This window comes from Caretta caretta, chromosome 21, assembly GCF_965140235.1.
Source record: "Caretta caretta isolate rCarCar2 chromosome 21, rCarCar1.hap1, whole genome shotgun sequence".
NCBI lineage: Eukaryota > Metazoa > Chordata > Testudines > Cheloniidae > Caretta > Caretta caretta.
In genome coordinates, this window is record NC_134226.1 from 13,761,051 (window position 1) to 13,780,667 (window position 19,617).

At 46.4% G+C, this 19,617-nt stretch overlaps 1 protein-coding gene across 3 annotated transcripts in view; it reads right to left on the bottom strand.

The window, feature by feature from the left end:
- AHCYL1 (adenosylhomocysteinase like 1) overlaps positions 1-19,617 on the bottom strand; it is a 45,539-nt gene that overhangs the window by 13,806 nt on the left and 12,116 nt on the right. For all 3 annotated transcript variants that reach the window (XM_048826536.2, XM_048826539.2, XM_048826537.2), the window contains exons 2-5: positions 2,915-3,026; positions 2,007-2,150; positions 888-988; positions 375-477 (exon numbers count right to left, since the gene is read on the bottom strand). In XM_048826536.2, the coding sequence (XP_048682493.2) occupies positions 375-477; positions 888-988; positions 2,007-2,150; positions 2,915-3,026 (460 nt within the window). The remainder of the gene's footprint in view (positions 1-374; positions 478-887; positions 989-2,006; positions 2,151-2,914; positions 3,027-19,617) is intronic.

The following is a 19,617-nucleotide window of genomic DNA, read 5'->3' on the forward strand; positions in this document are numbered from 1 at the left end:
GACTGCACTGACGTGGTGGAAGAAGCAATTCCTACACACAGTCTGTAAAGTGGCTTGGGATTCCTTGAAAGGCACCGGAGAAATGTATGATGAAGTAAAAGCAAGCGCCTCTGGCTTGCCAACTGATTTGGAATACGCAGGAGCAGAAATGGCACTGGCTAAGATGTCCAGAGTATCCAAACTCTCCCTTTGTTTAGGGGTAATCTAGTCCTGGAGCTCTGTGGACTCCCTGGAATGTTTCTCCAGACATGGGGGCAAAGTGGCAGTCAGGAGTCTGGGTAAGCATGGTATTTCCAAAAACACCGCAGCGCAATTCAAAACCGGGGAAAGTTGCCTTTACATCTCTCCCCTCCTGCTGCTCACACACTACTCACCAGCCTCTGCTAAGGCAGCAGCCACCTCGTTCTGAGTGGAATAGATGTTGCAAGCAGACCAGCGGCACTGAGCCCCCAGCGCGCACAGTGTCTCAATTAACACCTGGAGACAGAAGCAAACCGACAGTAGGCCCAAGAGGAAGCTGTAATGCCCGTCTGGATTCAGGGAACTCCAGCACAGAGCAGGAAGGGGACAGTGTTACTCAACCATAGACTATTTGCAGAGTGGAAACATCTGCTGATTGGGATCCTGGAGCAGCCATATTGGAAAATGCAGCTGCAGAGCACTTACACACACACATCCACACACCCACATCCACCCACCCACCCCTAGGAAGTGTGAAAATGGGGACAATTTGCTCATGTGTGTTTATGAAATATTGAAGCACTTCCTCCCCAGGGCTGCGAAAGTTCCCAAGATTATCCACACAGATAACAGAGCACAGGAAAAGCCAGTCTCTGTTCTTCCTCCTCCCCTCCACCCACAAAGCCGTGAGCCCAAGGAGTACTCACCGCAGTCTGTGCTGTAATGTGTGTACAGCCCACTATTTTAGCTCCAGCCAAAGGTTTCTCTCCCTGGGCCCGTTTCCTGAGTGAAATCAGAGCAGACATGTCTGTGAAAGGAACAGAGGGTTTTTAACGAGGTCTCTGTCCACCACACAGGCCTCTTTGCCAGGACACCCGGCCAGCTCCTGCACCCTACCTCTCCATCTAGTCAGACTAGACTCATAGATATTAAGGTCAGAAGGGACCATTATGATCATCTAGTCTGACCTCCTGCACAATGCAGGCCACAGAATCTCACCCACCCACTCCTGCGATAAACCGCTCACCTATGTCTGAGCTATTGAAGTCGTCAAATCATGGTTTAAAGACTTCAAGGTGCACAGAATCCTCCAGCAAGTGACCCATGCCCCATGCTACAGAGGAAGGCGAAAAACCCCCAGGGCCTTTTCCAATCTGCCCTGGAGGAAAATTCCTCCCCAACCCCAAATATGGCAATCAGCTGAACCCTGTGCATGTGGGCAAGATTCACCAGCCAGATACCCAGGAAAGAATTCTCTGTAGTAACTCAGATCCCAGGAACAGAGCGGGGTATTTTAAAGGAAGCATTCAAGGTAAGAGATTATAATGCATTCCTTCCTCCCAAGACGGTCATCCTGCAAGCACCTTTACAACGGGAATTTTTCCACCTTCCATGGCTTGGACAATGTGTGGGTGGATGGAGTTTGAAGGCACGTCCATCATTCCCTGAACCAGCCAAGCTCCATCAAATCGCAGTTGAAAATACGAATCACCACTTTTCATGAGATCTAAAGAAATGGGCCTCCTGGTGCTACCAGTTTTACTTTCTGGAAAGTGCTTTGAGCTCTTCACATGTCGAACTTCCCCATCCAAGTCTATCAACATTCCTGCTGCTCACAAGACTGGGTACTTAAAACCCTGCATGTCTTGTCATTAATGCACCACCTGTCGGAGGAGTTCAATTCTTTCCTACATGGCTTGCTGATGCCTCAAGGAGAACATCAGGATATTTGCTGACCATAACTGAAGGTATCAGGATATACCCTGGTTTGATTTATGGTACCAAGGAGGCATACAGCCCAGTTGGCTCAGAAGACATCCCGTTACCTTGTTCAGCGATCTCAATCTCCCGGCGCCCGAACTCTGCCTGCTTGATGTTCTTCACACAGAAGTTGCTGCTGCCCTTGGAGTTGGTTTGCTGTTTCTCTCGTGGGGAGACCTCATCATCAGAACTGTCTGTGTAGGATGCAGCTAAACCAGGAAAGAAACAACATGAGAATCTCAGAGGCTCAGCAGCCCAATTACCTTCTACCAGCCGCGTTTCTAATCAGTTTCACTTCCTGTCTGTCATGAGCTAGCACAAGGCTGCAAGGGAAAACAAACGCCTCACAAGAACTTTGCATTTAAATTCTGTAATTTCTTAATGGCATCTCTGTTAAGAAGTTAATCATTCAGGAGTGTAAATGCCAAAGGGGACAAGGTGGTTTTATGATTTAGCAGCACATGAAATGTTCTATAAGGGGAGCTGCTTTGTTAAGAATTTCAAAACTACTTGAAAATGGTCAAAACAATTGTAAAGGGGTTGTTCTGAGTTGTGCGAAGGAAGCCCATAAAGTCTCTCACCCAGCAACAGATTGGCTTTAATTGCATGTTAGACGAGAGAAATGTTCTTGTTTTCAGGATGTCTGGTTTCATTGCAAAGCCCACTCCAACAGCGAAGGTATGGGCCACTCAAAGTGTTCAGGATGTAACAAAATAAGGACAGACCTGTCAGTTTCAGGCGTTAGCACAGGCTTTAGAGCACCCAGCAGTCAGCAGTCACCTGGGGAAGAGGAGCCTCGGCAAGACAAAAGCCTCTCTGGCTTAGTGAAGGAATTTGACCAGTACGCAAGCTGGAGGCAATCCCCACAATTATTCACATACTGCACCACATCCCCAGCCCTGCTGAGTGCTTCCAATTCCAGATGGGAGGGACTGTAGCATGGAAACCAGAGTGGGGCTAGGCCCACACTTACCAGAGCTGTAGCTGTCAGTGGAAGATTGCGAGATGGAGCGAGACAAGGACCTGCGGCCAGTCTTGGTTGGGAACTTGCTGAACTCCTGCATGTCATCCGCAAACTGGATTTGCTGAGAAGTGCAAAGGAGTAAGAGTTAACAGCAGAAATTCGCAGGAAACGCTCTAGTGACTCATTCTGCTCTGCCCCTGGGCTCCTTTCTCTGTCCCTACTGCTGCAGTAACAAGCGAGCATTACACAATGTTCCCTTACCAGAGCTAACAGCTCTGCCTCCCTAGGAACCGAAGTTACACTTTGCTCAATAATGGCTATTCTCTCTTCAGTCATCTCGGTCAGCAGCAGGTTAATGCAGATTAGTCACCCCAAGTTACACCCAATGAAGTGAGCTGTAGCTCACGAAAGCTGATGCTCAAATAAATTGGTTAGTCTCTAAGGTGCCACAAGTCCTCCTGTTCTTTTTGCGGATACAGACTAACACGGCTGCCACTCTGAAACAGGTTAAGCAAGGATCCAGCATACTTCCCTGCAAACCTTGAAACATCTGCTTTAACCCTTCCCAGGCTCCCTGAGACACAAGCCGAGAATGGTTAGAGTAACCCTTAAACCACAGAACACTGGGTGATCATCCCTTATCGGCAAACCTGCTGGCAACAAATGCACAGGTGTCACTCTTACAGCAGATTACGCATTGAAACTGAAGCTTCACACTGCGCACCGATTTGGTTAGACTGAGTAGTAAAGTGAAGATGCAATGGCAAAAAAGTCAGGGTAGTAGGGAGATACTAGCTGGATCTGCGTGAACGGGGCCTCAAAAGACATTGACCCCAGAAGGGAAGAAGCATCCTGTGGACTAAAAACACTGCAATCCCAAAAATGACATTGAAGGAGGACCTGGCACACTAGGGTAAAAGCTGAAAAGTAAGAACATTTCAACAAAAAGCAGTTGACATCGTATGAATGTTCAGTTTCCTCTGCTATTATTACAGATGTTTCAATTGTAATCAGAGCTCTTAGCTGGCCTCTGCTTCCACTTCATCCAGCAGCGAGACTCAGTTCAGGACTGTATCGCCCGCTAGCTCACAAAATCCTAGTATGTAGGGCCTGAGAGGAGAACGAAAGTGCCAGAGTTAGTCCCAAACTGCTTCAGAATTCAGTTTTTTGAACATACTGTATGATCAGAGTGAGAAAATCTTTATCACCTCAAGGTACAGAGCAAGACAGACGTGAAAGGGAAACAAGTGCAAGTTTTGGGCACAGTATTTGAAAACCTCTTCCTCAGAACCTCTTTAAACGGGAAATAAAACTGGCTTTGAAAAGCCAGTAAATATGGTTTATGCTCCACTTTTATAGGGTGCAAAAGCAGAATCCCATATATGATGATAAACCCCCCAAAGCATCCCCTGGTCCTGTTTGACCCCGTCATTGATTATGAGGCATGTGACTTAATTGTACCTCTTAGCAAGGATGACATATCATTCTGAGGATGCAGATTAACAGAGCCCCCCACTGAGCCAGGGCGCAGCACAGTTAGAAGACAGTCCTGAAGAGACAATTAAGAAGTCGAGACAGGTAGTAACAGGGGGGTTCTACACAGCAAACTAGACCTGCAAAACCATTAAAACCAAAAGCTTCCTTGGATGCTTTCAGAACAGGGAGGTACAAACTGTGATGGACCTCAGGGGAGGGGAGGAACAAATGCTTCATCCAAGGTGACCCACCCCATGGAGAACCTGTCCACCCACTGAGCCCAAATACACAATGGGAGTAACACTATCACAGTCAGTCAGCTGTACTGCTGCAACCAGAGAAGTCCTGCAGGAAGCATGGCTAAAAACGGAGCAACAATCTTGGCCTGTTCGCAGCCAGATTCCAAGGGGATGAGCATCTTAGGTGCTCAGAAACCCCGGTGATGGGCATGGTATAAGAATCTGAACAGAACAGCATTAGCTAAGATAAATAGTAGCAAGGGTGCATGTTGTTGCAAAGTTGTGTGAAGAGGAGTTGCAGCTGAAGTGTTTGTACCAGGGCCAACACGAAGGGACTTCCCCTGGGGAGGGCTGGTTGGAAAGGGTTTTAATCTGACTCAATATATCTGAACATCCCACTCTCAGTAAGTGGGAATACAAGAAGAGCATAACAAGGACAAACACCTGCAAGGCTTTTGTTTTCCCGGCTTAAGAGATGTGATCAGAACAATTAAACGACCTTATAGATCATTTGTAACAAACACTGTCTCAATCCCCTAATAGCAGCTAGAACGCAGACTGAAACCCATCAGCCAAGAGAGGGAGGATGATCCAGTGGGAAAGATGCTACCCTGGAACTTGGGAGATGTGTGTGCAATTCCCTGCTCTGCCACATATTTCCTGGGTGCGCTTAGGCAAGTCACTCAGTCTCCATATGCCTCAGATCCCCCATCTGTACAAAATGGGATAACCGCACAGCCATACCTCAGAGGGGTGTTGTAAGGATAAATATCTAATATGTATTTATCTGCCCCCACCACAGTAGTACCTAAATGCCTCAGTCATTCATGTATTTACCCTCCCAACCCTCTGTGCAGCACAGCACTGCTATTATCACTACTTTACAGACAGGGAACTGAGGCAGAGAGGTTAAGTGATATAAGATAAATAAAAGTGTGAGGCAGTACAGTAACAGGGGACAGATACGTACCTCAGATTGACCAATCTGCACTGTCACAGTCATCCAGGAGACACTTGAGCAATTTATGTGCCACCATGAAACAATGGGCGTTACCATACACAGTTACAAGAGTGATTATCACTAAAAAAGGTTCCCCCCCCGCTCTCCTGCTGGTAATAGCTCACCTTAAGTGATCACTCTCCTTACAGTGTGTACGGTAACACCCATTGTTTCATGTTCTCTGTGTATATAAAATCTCCCCACTGTATTTTCCACTGAATGCATCCGATGAAGTGAGCTGTAGCTCACGAAAGCTTATGCTCAAATAAATTGGTTAGTCTCCAAGGTGCTACAAGTCCTCCTTTTCTTTTTGCGAATACAGACTAACACGGCTGCTACTCTGAAACCTATTCAGCATGACAGGTTTCAGAGTAACAGCCGTGTTAGTCTGTATTCGCAAAAAGAAAAGGAGTACTTGTGGCACCTTAGAGACTAACCAATTTATTTGAGCATAAGCTTTCGTGAGCTACAGTTCACTTCATCTATTCATCATGGTGGTTTTTCTCACAGCCAGGGCTTTCAGGCTAGTAGATAGGGCTTACATTTACCACATGAAGTCTGTACCACCTCCATTTGTTCATAACGGACAAGGGCTCAAGGCAAAGTAATAGCTCGAGCCCTGCAAATCCGTGGACCACTTTTGCAGATCATGGATGAATGAGGAACCAAATTTTATATCTAAAGCCCTGCAAATCTGCGGATCAGATGCAGAAACAAATTTTGTATCCATACAGGGCTCTAATAATAGCCATTTCAAACTTCTGTGCCATGTTCTTGTAAGTTACCTTGACACTGCTCTTCATAATGAGTGCTAACTTTTAAGGAACCCTCAGGCTAGTGAAACAGTCGTACTGGCATCCAGAAACCGGAGCACAACCACTTGCACTAAAAGCAGATTAAAACAATCTTAGACGCAACCAAGAAGGCTGTATGTTTTAAAGCTGTGATTGCAGAAAGTAACTCTTTTTAGCTTGCTCTTATCAGGATTGTTGCAGTTTGGTATGTCCTCGAGTCTGGATTTCCCAGCAGACATCATGTGACTTGCGTGCAGTAGGATGAATTTGGTTTACTGGAGTGGTTAAATATAGTTTACACAGTTTGCTATTGCAGTTATTTTACACTGATTTATTTTAGGTGGAAAATAATAAAGAGGCCATCACAACAACAATGTCCTAGAATATTTGGTTACTGACAGATAAAGAACAAACAGGTAGAATTAGTGTACTCTGTGTGCAGATCAGGAGTTGGCAGGCTGACAATCAGATGTTAAAGAATGCACTAAATTTTCAATCCAGGAACAGTTTGTTGGACTCTGTTCATGGCCTGTTGCCTGCAACAATCTTCCTCAAAGAAGGTGTGGGGTTTTTCAAGCTGATTGGAGGGGGAACTCATACACAACATTACTGACATAACTTTACGGAGAAAGATTAGCAGCTTTAAAAATGCAAGCTCCCACTTCCTCCAAGAATTTAAAACCAAGATGGGAGGGGAGTGCCCCCCAAAGCAGCTGCAGACATTAAAACAGCTTAAAATGTTAGTTTGAGAATTTTCTTAGACCGAGTTAAAGGCAGGAGAGGCTTTCAGGGCTGGGAACATGGGAGGAGAAAAGCATATACATGTACTTTGTGAGAAGAGGAGGTAACTGCTTAATTTTGTCAGTCAGTGCCTGGCATATGCTTGGACCATTGCTTCTAAAGCTCTTATCCCCAGAATCATCCAAGTTCACTGTAACTATGGCATGGTCATCAAGAGAGTCATGGGAAAAGCCTCTTTCTCATCCAAGGGTGATTTCAAATTAAACCCCCCTCTGCAGGAATATTCTCTTGAAAAAAGCTTGTTCAGGATTTGACCAGAAGCAGGAGAGGTTACATCAGGGGTCGGCAACCTTTCAGAAGTGGTGTGCCGAGTCTTCATTTATTCACTTTAATTTAAGGTTTCGCGTGCCAGTCATACATTTTAACGTTTTTTAGAAGGTCTCTCTCTGTAAGTCTATACATTATATAACTAAACTATTGTCGTATGTAAACAAGGTTTTCAAAATGTTTAAGAAGCTTCATTTAAAATTAAATTAGAATGCAGATCTTATGCCGCCGGCCCGCTCAGCCCACTGCCGGCCCGGGGTTTCATTCACCTAGGCCGGCAGCGGGCTGAGCGGGGCCTGCGGCTAGGACCCCGGCTGGCAAGGGGCAGGCAGCCAGAACCCCAGACCGACAGTGAGCTGAGATGAGGATGGGAGTGTGCTGAGAAGAGGGCTGGGGGTTGGGGTGCAGGGTCTGGCCAGGAGCTAGAATGAGGGAGGGGGCTCAGGGTTGGGGCAGGAGGTTTGAGTGTGGAGCGCTTACCTGGGCAGCTCCCATTTGGTGCGAGGAGTGCAGGTGGGAATGGGTGGGGCTGTGTGTGTGTGCAGGAGCTCCCGTTTGGTGTTCAGGGTGGGGGTGGGGATGTGGAGGGTGTAAGAGTCAGGGCATGAGGTGTGGGGCGGCTGGGTATGTGTGGGGGGTGCAGGAGTCAGGGCTGGGGTTGTGGGGGGGTGGTGCAGGGGTCAGGGCATGGGCCTGGGGTGTGTGGGGGGTGCAGGGGTCAGGGCAGGGGGTGTGGGCTGGCGTCGTGGGGGTCTCCCAGCCCCCTGACCTGAGCGGCTCATGGCAGGGGGCTGGAGGGGATATGCCCTGATTCCAGCCCCTTCCCCAAGGTCCCCGGAGCAGAGAGCACGCTGCGGCTCCACTTTTACCTCTCCCCCTCTGCAGCAAGGGTCACCAGCTGATCAGCTGCAGGGAGGGAGAGAAGGAGGGGCAGGAACCCAGCGCGCTGGGGGAACAGGCGGGGGAGGGGGAAGCTTGCCTGCCCTGCAAGGAGAGAGCAGTGGGCGGAAAAGAGTGGGCCGGGCAGGATTTTTAGTGGCACGCTGCTGTCTGCCCAGGTCTGGCAGACAGCAGCGTGCCATTAAAAACTGGCTCACGTGCCATAGGTTGCCGACCCCTGGGTTACATGATGGTCTATCACTAACCCACACAGTTCCTTTGCAGTCACCAATGCTGCATGGATAATCCCCACCAGTACACCCAACCCCCTTTTCCCAATCCTAATGCTGCCTCCACTGGCAGTTCCTTTGCATCATGTTGTAGGCCAGGAGTAGGCAGCCTGTGGCATGCAAGCTGATTTTCCGTGGCACTCACACTGCCCGGGTCCTGGCCACCGGTCCGGGGGACTCTGCATTTTAATTTAATTTTAAATGAAGTTTCTTAAACATTTTTAAAACCTTATGTACTTTGCATACAACAATAGTTTAGTTATATAGTATACACTTATGAAAGAGACCTTCTAAAAACGTTAAAATGTGTTACTGGCACGCAAAACCTTAAATTAGAGTGAATAAATGAAGACTCGGCACACCACTTCTGAAACGTTGCCAACCCCTGTTGTAGGCAAATGCCATTTTCATTCTCAAAAGGGTTCCTGTCTTGGCATTTGCACCAAGATTTTTCAGTTCTAAAAAGGCGAGTTTGGATCCAGAGAAATCGGTTGCTAAAGAAACCAAGTGCTGAATTAACCACAGTAATCCCTGGGCCGGCTTTAACGGAGCTCATCTGAACTCTGCAGCTTAGCAAAATCTGCCCTGTCTAAAAATATTATCAAACATTGCAAGCAGCTTACTAATCAAATGAATTATTCCAGCCTTAAACCCTCTTCAAACCCCGTCTGCAACAAACTAACAGGGTGTTTCCTGACTGGCTGAGAAGGGGGCTGGGGAGGCGAGTTTACCCAAGCCAGGGTAAGAGCCAGGTCTGACTGCACACTCAGTGATGTCCTCCAGTTAATTCCAGCCATCCTACTTGTTCATGTGCCGGGATCTCTAGCTGGCATTAAGGGGAAAATCCTCTTTGTAATCTCTCAAACTCCAATTACATACTGACTGTGCAGAGTATCTCCTGCACCGCACTGCTGTGGCATGCAGCCACCCAAGCCGTCTCCTTTGGATTGGCTAGGTTTGCTGGTAAGGCTCACTAGCCAGCTAGTCTGGTTCTTCCCAGAGAGGCCTGGAAAGTACGGCTCCCCACCTTTTCATTGTGAATACAGGCAGCTCTGGGCTCCCAAGGCCAAAAGCAATCTTTAAAATGTCTTTTATTGGAACCCAAACTTCTCACTCTGCTGGAAGTGGCTTTTCCGACTGGGTGGAGCACAGCATTTAATAGCAAGGAAAATATTTTTAATCCCAGCACGTCAATACTAAGTAGGCAGAACAACGCAATACTTAGCTTTTACACAGAGCTTTCTGTGACTACAGCTCAAAGGACTTTACAAAGGAAGGTCAGCAAGGCCTTCTTTTTACAAATTGAGAAACTGAGGCACAGAGAGGGGAAGCAACTTGGCCACTGTCTTGCTGGGTGACCTTGGACAAGTCAGGATTAGAACCCAGGTCCACTCCAGTGATCGATCCACTGGACCGCACCAAGCTCAGTTCTTTCAGGGAGGTGCTTCTAACAAGAAAGATTCTCATCTGTCAACCTTTAAATCTGCCACAATATATTTAGAAGTCTAGTATCAAGCACTGAACAAAGTGTATCGGCCCTGACGAGCATAGGTACATTTTAAGTGCAGGATTGGGGCCTTGATTTTAATTACACTTGTCAATAATTGAAAGGTACAATTCCTTGCAATCAGCGAGACGTAGTGCAGTTCCACTGTATTTCAAGCAGTTCCAATACTTTCCAGCTATGCCTAAGTGCAACAATGCAAACAGTATTTAATTTTCTTCAGTCTATGGCAGGAGGACAGAAGACAAAGACATTCTGACCTCTCCAGATATAGTGCTGTGTCTTGAGAAAGACTGAAAGGTCAAAATGACCCCCGTTCTCACCTAGCCATTTGAAACTAATGCTGGAAACGCAGGTCAGCTATGCTATTAGATACTTCCATTCTCGGTCATTGTGCAGCTGTGTTACAGACCAACCTCAATGCCACACTACAGTCTTACTGCATTAACTGCTTCTTCACTGATGGATAGCCCACAGTCTTCACGGGTAGGCCACAGCTTAATCTAGTGCTGTATTCACTCATGGCAAATCTTGATCACACAGATATGTAAAAATGTCCTTAGTTTTTCATGAGCATGGCAAAAGGCAGGCAAGTAGGTTCTATACCTGGCTGGTAAGTTTCTTTGGCAGTTTTACCTGGCTGCTCAAATCAACCAGCAACTCATCAGACCTACACCCGCCAATTCTTCCAGCAACATAGTCACTCTGCATGGGATGACAAGCCATCTGGATTTTGTCCCTGAAACATAGTGGGGGTTCTACAGTTCTCTGAGATTATGAATGTGTTTAGGCAATTAAATGACCTTTCCTGGAACAGTGGGCTACATTTGAGCTGCTGGATGTAACTTCTGTACAAATCTAATTTTATACATATGGTTCTTATAAATGCCCCCAGAAACCAGACCCAGTACCCGGTCTCCCAGAATGAACTGGAGCTTAAGGGAAAATACAAACCAATCCCAAAGCACCAATTGCAGGGAAAGGTACCTTCAATTACTAGTATCTAGCAAGTTTGAGTGAGTTCCATACTGGGGGAAAAGTGCATCTACAGCAATTTCAATGACTGGAATGGGGGAAAATATCCGGCAAGTGTCCAATGACAATTTAACAAGAGGGGAATTCAGTGTTTGGACAAGGGTTTTTAGTTTTTACATCTGTTGGCTGGCTGAGGTAAACTCTAGAGAGGCCCCAGGGCAAACCTCGACTTGCTAACACAGGAAAACTAATACTGCTTTGGCTACATTAGGATGTTACCATGTGATAAAAAGCGCATTTGCCTGGTAAAGCCAACGCCTATGGAAGAAATTTGGCTATCAGTAGGTTTATTACTGGTGATAATATGCTAACCAGAAAGAACCCTGCTCATCTGTCACATTCCAGGCTGCTTTAGTGTGGCTGGGAGATTTTAAAAAAGGGTGTTTTTTCTATTTGCCAGCTGAGAAAATGCCATCAATCTCAAAATCTCAAAAACTTCCTCTGTAATCGTTTGTCAGACTAATCACACCAAGAGTACACACACACAGACTCGCAACATGCAGCAGCAGATTGACATCGCCACCCAGGAGAAAATGGGTGTGCATGTCCTTCCAGGACTCTGGCATTGCCAGTGAATTAGGCACCTTCGCCACTTGCTTGAGAGAACAATGCAACTGCTGCCCCAGGGGGCTGCAGAAACCCAGCAACAGAGAGATCAGGACACAATTGTGAGCACTGTGTTCCTCGATTTAATCCACTTGCCCTAGCAATAGCTTGGTGGATCTGGGGACTATTGGTTGCACGCTTTGCTCTGCAGGTCACGTCCATGATGCCCTGATGCTACCTGTTCTTTTACGGGTTATTTTTTCATTCCGAGACTAGGATTGTAAACTTATCAGAATAAAAAGCTCAGTATCAACCTGCATCCATCCTCTTTATGGCCCAAAGCCCAGCAGCAAGGTTAGAAAACTGCAGCTTTGATTCTGTAATTCGTATTTACAGTTACTGATTTTAAGAGGCCTGGAAAACTGTCTTGAAATGCTACTGCTACCATCAGTTATGAATTATTCTACAGAAAGATTATTTATTTCCTCCTGGGAGGTTGGAATTGTTTTCTCGTAAGCAGCAGGCTCTCGCTGTGCTTGTGAGTTCAGAAGCTTTTAAACGGTGATGGTTTTAATTCACGTATTTTCAGAAGAAAATCATCATGTTTATTAACTCTAGCCACAAAGAGGAAGCGAAGGAAGAACGTTACTATTCATGTCAGGCATACAAGCGCCTGGTGAATCCTCAGACAGGCAGAAATTTGGCTGCCATGCAGCTTCTTTTTCTAGGTCAAGAACAGGAGCGGACTAGTAAGTTAATTTGTGGCCATCTTCCATCCTCCAATGAAACCGTTATGCATACCAGAGTAACCAATTCTCAGGATGCAGATCTGAAATCATCCAAACTCCACTTCGAATGAGAGTCCACTTAAAATACTATGTGTCAGGCACTCTGTGCATAGTCACCTACTGTCCTTTTCTACTTATGTAATGTTCACGACCCACACCTACCACTGATCCATCTTGCCCAGGTGAGTCTAGTCCTTCAGGTAATTCCTGCCTATGGCATGTCCTAATACTCCTTACATGTCCTAATGGGGACTCTCTCTCTCTCTCTCTCTCTCCAGAAAGCAGTTCATTAAAAACCATCTGAGTAGGGCCAGCTGGGAAGTATCTATTGCTAGCTTAAACCAATGAAAATTTAGCAACTGCTTTCTTCCCCAATCCTGAAAACACAGAGCTATAACTTGTCACAGAGTCCTCAGAGTTGCTGTTCTCTGAATGGAGGGGGCTGGCAGCTTCACCTGGCTGGAGCACCCTGAGAAGCATCAACAGCAACTCGTCATGGCACAGATATTCAGTAAGTTTCCTATTCCAGACTTTTCTGGGGCCTTGGGAACAGGAACTGCAGCTGACCCTCCTTTGTCAGTCTCAGCGGGAGCCCTGAATGGATGACACTGCCATCCAACTACCACAAAGCTGGTTAAGTTAAGGGGCAAATCCATGAAAGACTGCTTGTGCTGCGCCAGGGCAGCGTTCCCGACGGTTCACACTGAGCCATACCCACTCTCCCTCTCTCGCCAAAAGACTGAGCTGCTTGCCGGTGTCCTTAGGCCCGCTCTGCCCTAGTTGTGGGGCTAGGGGTTACCCAGTTCTGTTTTCCCACAACCTCCTGAAGGGCTCATCTGGATAGTCCTTAAAAGTATCTGAGAATCAGACAAATCACAGCCAAAGCTAGGACAACTCTGCCTAGCAGTTTTGCAGTCTGGGGCCTTCTACTGATCCACCCCTAGCAGGGCTAATTCTGAGGCACACTTGCCATTTCAGACACTGGTAGGTCTAAGTGTTTAACATCAAGGCCTCCTTGCTCTGATTTTGTGTCACTGCAGCTAAAAGCTGCTCAGAGACCTTCTTACTTTCTGTAGCACACATGGCATTGGTTAAGGAGCAGGAATCATGAGGGGGAAAGGAGTCCAGGAGAGCTGGCTGTATTTTAAAGAATCCTTATTGAGGTTACAGGGACAAACCATCCCGATGTGTAGAAAGAAGAGTAAATATGGCAGGCGACCAGCTTGGCTTAACAGTGAAATCCTTGCTGATCTTAAATACAAAAAAGAAGCTTACAAGAAGTGGAAGATTGGACAAATGACCAGGGAGGAGTATAAAAATATTGCTCGGGCATGCAGGAGTGATATCAGGAAGGCCAAATCACACCTGGAGTTGCAGCTAGCAAGAGATGTTAAGAGTAACAAGAAGGGTTTCTACAGGTATGTTAGCAACAAGAAGAAAGTCAAGGAAAGTGTGGGCCCCTTACTGAATGAGGGAGGCAACCTAGTGACAGACGATGTGGAAAAAGCTAATGTACTCAATGCTTTTTTTGCCTCTGTCTTCATGAACCAAGGTCAGCTCCCAGACTGCTGCACTGGGCAGCACAGCATGGGGAGGAGGTGACCAGCCCTCTGTGGAGAAAGAAGTGGTTCGGGACTATTTAGAAAAGCTGAACGTGCACAAGTCTATGGGGCCGGATGCATTGCATCCGAGAGTGCTAAAGGAGTTGGCGGATGTGATTGGCCATTATCTTTGAAAACTCATGGCGATCGGGGGAAGTCCCGGACGACTGGAAAAAGGTTAATGTAGTACCCATCTTTAAAAAAGGGAAGGAGGAGGATCTGGGGAACTACAGGCCAGTCAGCCTCACCTCAGTCCCTGGAAAAATCATGGAGCAGGTCCTCAAGGAATCAATTCTGAAGCACTTTGAGGAGAGGAAAGTGATCAGGAACAGTCAGCATGGATTCACCAAGGGCAAGTCATGCCTGACTAATCTAATTGCTTTCTATGACAAGATAACTGGTTCTGTGGATGAAGGGAAAGCAGTGGATGTGTTGTTCCTTGACTTTAGCAAAGCTGTTGACACTGTCTCCCATGGTATTCTTGCCAGCAAGTTAAAGAAGTATGGGCTGGATGAATGGACTATAAGGTGGACAGAAAACTGGCTAGATTGTCGGGCTCAATGGGTAGTGATCAATGGCTCCATGTCTAGTTGGCAGCCGGTATCAAGCAGAGTGCCCCAAGGGTCGGTCCTGGGGCCGGTTTTGTTCAATATCTTCTTTAATGATCCGGAGGATCGTGTGGATTGCACCCTCAGCAAGTTTGCAGATGACACTAAACTGGGAGGAGAGGTAGATACGCTGGAGGGTAGGGATAGGATACAGAGGGACCTAGACAAATTGGAGGATTGGGCCAAAAGAAATCTGATGAGGTTCAACAAGGACAAGTGCAGAGTCCTGCACTTAGGACGGAAGAATCCCATGCACCGCTACAGACTAGGGACCAAATGGCTTGGCAGCAGTTCTGCGGAAAAGGACCTAGGGGTGACAGTGGACGAGAAGCTGGATATGAGTCAACAGTGTGCCCTTGTTGCCAAGAAGGCCAATGGCATTTTGGGATGTATAAGTAGGGGCATTGCCAGCAGACCGAGGGACGTGATTGTTCCCCTCTATTCGACATTGGTGAGGCCTCATCTGGAGTACTGTGTCCAGTTTTGGGCCCCACACTACAAGAAGGATGTGGAAAAATTGGAGCGAGTCCAGCGAAGGGCAACAAAAATGATTAGGGGACTGGAACACATGACTTATGAGGAGAGGCTGAGGGAACTGGGGATGTTTAGTCTACGGAAGAGAAGAAGGAGGGGGGATTTGATAGCTGCTTTCAACTACCTGAAAGGGAGTTCCAAAGAGGATGGATCTAGACTGTTCTCAGTGGTAGCAGATGACAGAACAAGGCGTAATGGTCTCAAGTTGCAGTGGGGGAGATTTAGGTTGGATATTAGGAAAAACTTTTTCACTAGGAGGGTGGTGAAACACTGGAATGCATTACCTAGGGAGGTGGTGGAATTTCCTTCCTTTGAAGTTTTTAAGGTCAGGCTTGACAAAGCCCTGGCTGGGATGATTTAATTAGGGATCAGTCCTGCTTTGAGCAGGGGGTGGGACTAGATGACCTCCTGAGGTCCCTTCCAACCCTGATATTCTATGATTCTATGGCCAGCTGCCAGACTCTAGTTTGGGAATCCAAGCCACACCCAACCAGGAACTAAAGGGTACTAAGCTCCTGATAATGCAAATAAAACCCTAAAGTCTATCTGGGTTCCTCATTGAAAGGAAGGGCTTCTGTGCTAGTGAGCATTAAAGAGAAGTCTCCATCTGCTTCAAGACAAGGGTTAAAGGCTTTCACAAGAATCTGAAACCCAACAGAGATTAAGACGCTCTTGAAAGAAGCAGGCAAGTTACAAAGGTTAATGGGGTGAAAAACAGCTTCTGGTTTTCAATCATCATATAATGATACGCGTGAAGAGGTGGTTAAGGGAATAATAAATGGAACACAACATTAAATAAAATAAATGTGATCTTAAGGGTCTGATAGTTAAATAGTAACTGGGAACAATAACAATTACTGTTTTATAAAAACCTCAGGGTCAAAGTAACTCATTTCTCAAGGAGCATAGGCAAAGTTTTGCCACCAAAAGGAGAGATAAAGTATACAGCCCTTGGACTCTGGGAAGGATTTCAGAGCAGGAGATTGCACAGATTATACATATAGGGATCAATTTTTAAAAGCGTGCCTGAAGGTTAAACGCCCAGGCTGGGATTGTGAAAGGAGACTGAGACCTCGCCTATATTCAAAGACAGGCTGTAACTGCAGGTGAGAGTTTAAAGCAATTTAGGGTTTGGCTACACTTACAAGTTAGAGCGTATTAAAGCAGCCCCAGGCGCCCTAAGTCCTGAGGTGTCCACACTGGCAAGGCACAGAGAGCGCTCGGACTCTGCAGTTGGAGCGCTCCTGATAATCCACCTCCACGAGAAGCATAAAGCTTGCTGCGCCCCGACTGAAACGCCCGGGAATCAGTGTGGACCAGGTGTTGCATTACTGCGCTGATCAGACTCCGGAAATGTCCCATAATCCCCTGAAGTCCGGTGGCCACTCTTCATTGTTTTAAAATCGGCTGCATGCATGCGGATATCCCCTTTCAAAGCTCCGTTTCTGAGAGCCAGCTATTTATCTGCTCTGAGACAAAGCAAACCATGATTGTGGAATGCTGCTATTGCGGGGGAGGAGAAGAGGGGAGAAGGGAGAGGGGTCTGCTGCTGTCTGAACTTACAAGAGAGCTTGCTGACACACTCTCAACCCCCCAAAACACACAGTCTCTCCCCCAACATATACACAACACACTCCCTGTCACACTCCACCCTCCCGCCCATTTGAAAAGCACATTGCAGCCACTTGCACACTGGGATAGCTACCACAATGCACTGCTCTTCGTGGCATTGCAAGAGCTGCTAATGCGGCCACGCCAGTGCGCTTGCAGCTGACAGTGTAAACACACGGCAGCGTTTTCCCTGCTGTGGTCTCCAAAGGCTGGTTTAACGCCCAGCACTCTACATCTGCAAGTGTAGCCATGCCCTTAGTTAAATTAGTGCAGCTGTGTAGGCCAGCTCCTAATCTGACTTAAACTCAGCCTATAGAGCATCCACTTCTAACCAAATCCATTTTAAAACGAATTTAAAGTTAATCCAGTGCAATTTTGAATGTCAACAAGACCCAAGAGAGTGAAGTGTGCATTTTGTGAGTTTGGCACTTACCTCCCTCTGGATCTTTGGAAGAGCCCAACCCTAAATAAAGGGTCCGTTTTTCAGAAGTAGAGACCACCACCCACCAAAGTCAGTGGGTGAAGAGAGCTCAGTATCCTGAAGCTCCTTAGATGTCTACCTTTACACAGTCACATTTGGAACTGTTACCCATTATGTCACAAACTAACAGCAAAGTGACTTTAAATAAATAATGGTATTTGGATACTACACACACAGCCAGGAGGACTGTAGAATTAGGAATTTTACTCAATTCTTACATTAGTGTCATACTCCAGTAGCAACTCCCTTGTCAGAGAGGTTCAGGGAAGTGCTGACGCTAAGCTCCAGCTGTCAGGGGCTAAGAGCTTTTTATAAAAGCTGCCTTTTGAACTGAAGATTTCACACTTGCTCTCCAACCACAGTGTTAGTTTCCCCCAAAGCATTTACACAATACTGCACACATGCATACAACCGCATCAGGACACACTTCACAAGTGGGCATACTGAGTCAACACAAGGTTAAGCTAGGAGCCCAAAGTCACACCGCTGGTGAGCAGCAGTCTGGTCTCCTGACTCCCAGCCCCCAGGGCTCAATACAGAGCCCTGCAATTACCCCAGGGGGTTGGGCTGAGTTTTCTGTAGCAATCATAGTTGAATCTTTACCTTGAGGCAGTAAAGTCTTATCAGTGTTGCATTAATGCAATTTTAAGTATTTAATTTAGAACTGTTTGGGGATCATTTACTTCAGGCTGCCAAACCAGCTGCACACCAAGGTTGCTACATTTCTTAAACAGGCTGAATGGTGACAGCAGCATGGAAGGTACCTGCAATGTAATGCTGATCAGCAGCAGAGCAGGAAGTGTGTTTAAAGGTGACCTGCAAAGGGAAAAAAATACGTAGAGTCTGGGCCCTTTTTGGTTATGAGGCTGAAAAGCCGCTTTGAATTTGCAAAGAGATCTTTTCCACTTGATTATTTTTTATTACTCTTTAGAGATTTCAAACATATCAAGTCTGGGTCTCCCTGGTTCTGCTGGAGGTCTCTCTTTTGAAGACCCACGGATGGGCTAGAAAGTTAGATGATGGGAGGAGATGTGCTGAATCTTTAGCAAAATAACTTTTCTCCCAGCTGGGTTCGGTGTTTGAGTTATATACGCAGAACCATACACAAAAAAAGTTTTAAACAGTGCAATTTAAGTCACTTCCTTTCCCAAGTAATGGGACTGGACTTCCCTGGTATCTATGATGTTATAAGCTTATTAGTTCTCCAGTTCTTCAGAGACTCTTACAGGGTAAACACAAGTACAAATTATTTACCATAACCTTTCAGGCCTTATATGTATTGTGATAAGGTCATGGACCAGGACCCTATGGTACCTGGGGTATATAAACAGAACAAAAAGCCGTATGAGCTTCAATACCAAGCAGACCTCAATGGCCCTCACATGACTATTTAGCCTATAGGATATAAAGGACATTGAGCGTTATGATATCCTTGTACTTTTTCCTGTCTCAGGAAAACTGTAAAAATTGTAAAACAAACGTAAAAACGGAGAACAAAACTCTGCAACATCAACAGCCTGAAATGGGACCAAGACGAAGAAGAACATACAACTGACATGATTTTGGCCAATTTGCTGTGATTGGTACCAGCAGAAAGACAAGTTCACTGACAAGCAAAGTGCCAGTTTAAAAGCAAGCGACTCTTCCACAGCAGCCTGTCAGCATCGGGATAAGCAGCGTAACCTCAATGTGTGTGTTACACTGAGATTAAAATCCAGACAGGCCTAACCATTTGAGCACTGCTCTGGTGAGAGAGCTGAAACTGCATCTTGGTTGGCAGACCATCAGTGCAGAGTTCAGGCAAAGGTGAGGGTATGTTCTAGAGCTGAGGTCTCATTTATACCCAGTGCAATCTGTGTGCAACTCATCGGGACTGGAAAATTACATTTAACTCCAGGAGCATGAGCCTGACTGGTCATAAAACTATTCCAGACAGACTGCAACCCATGGTAGACACCCGCTCTAAAACACTAGACTTACCCTTCATTCAGCTATTCCTCACTCAGGAGGGCTAGAGTCTCTAGCTAGTTCCATCATTGGGATCCAATGTGCAGGTTTCCCCACCATTCACCTCTGTCTATGGGACGAAGAATAGATCTTCCATCTCTTAAGGCTGCATCCACTCTTTACAGGAACAAATCAGCATCTTTACCTACTTAATTCAGCAGATCAAATCGCCTCTGGTTTGTGCCTCTCACGCCCAGAACCAGCTCTTGTACCTGTTTAGGTCAGTGGGATACCACACATCCGAAGAAGTG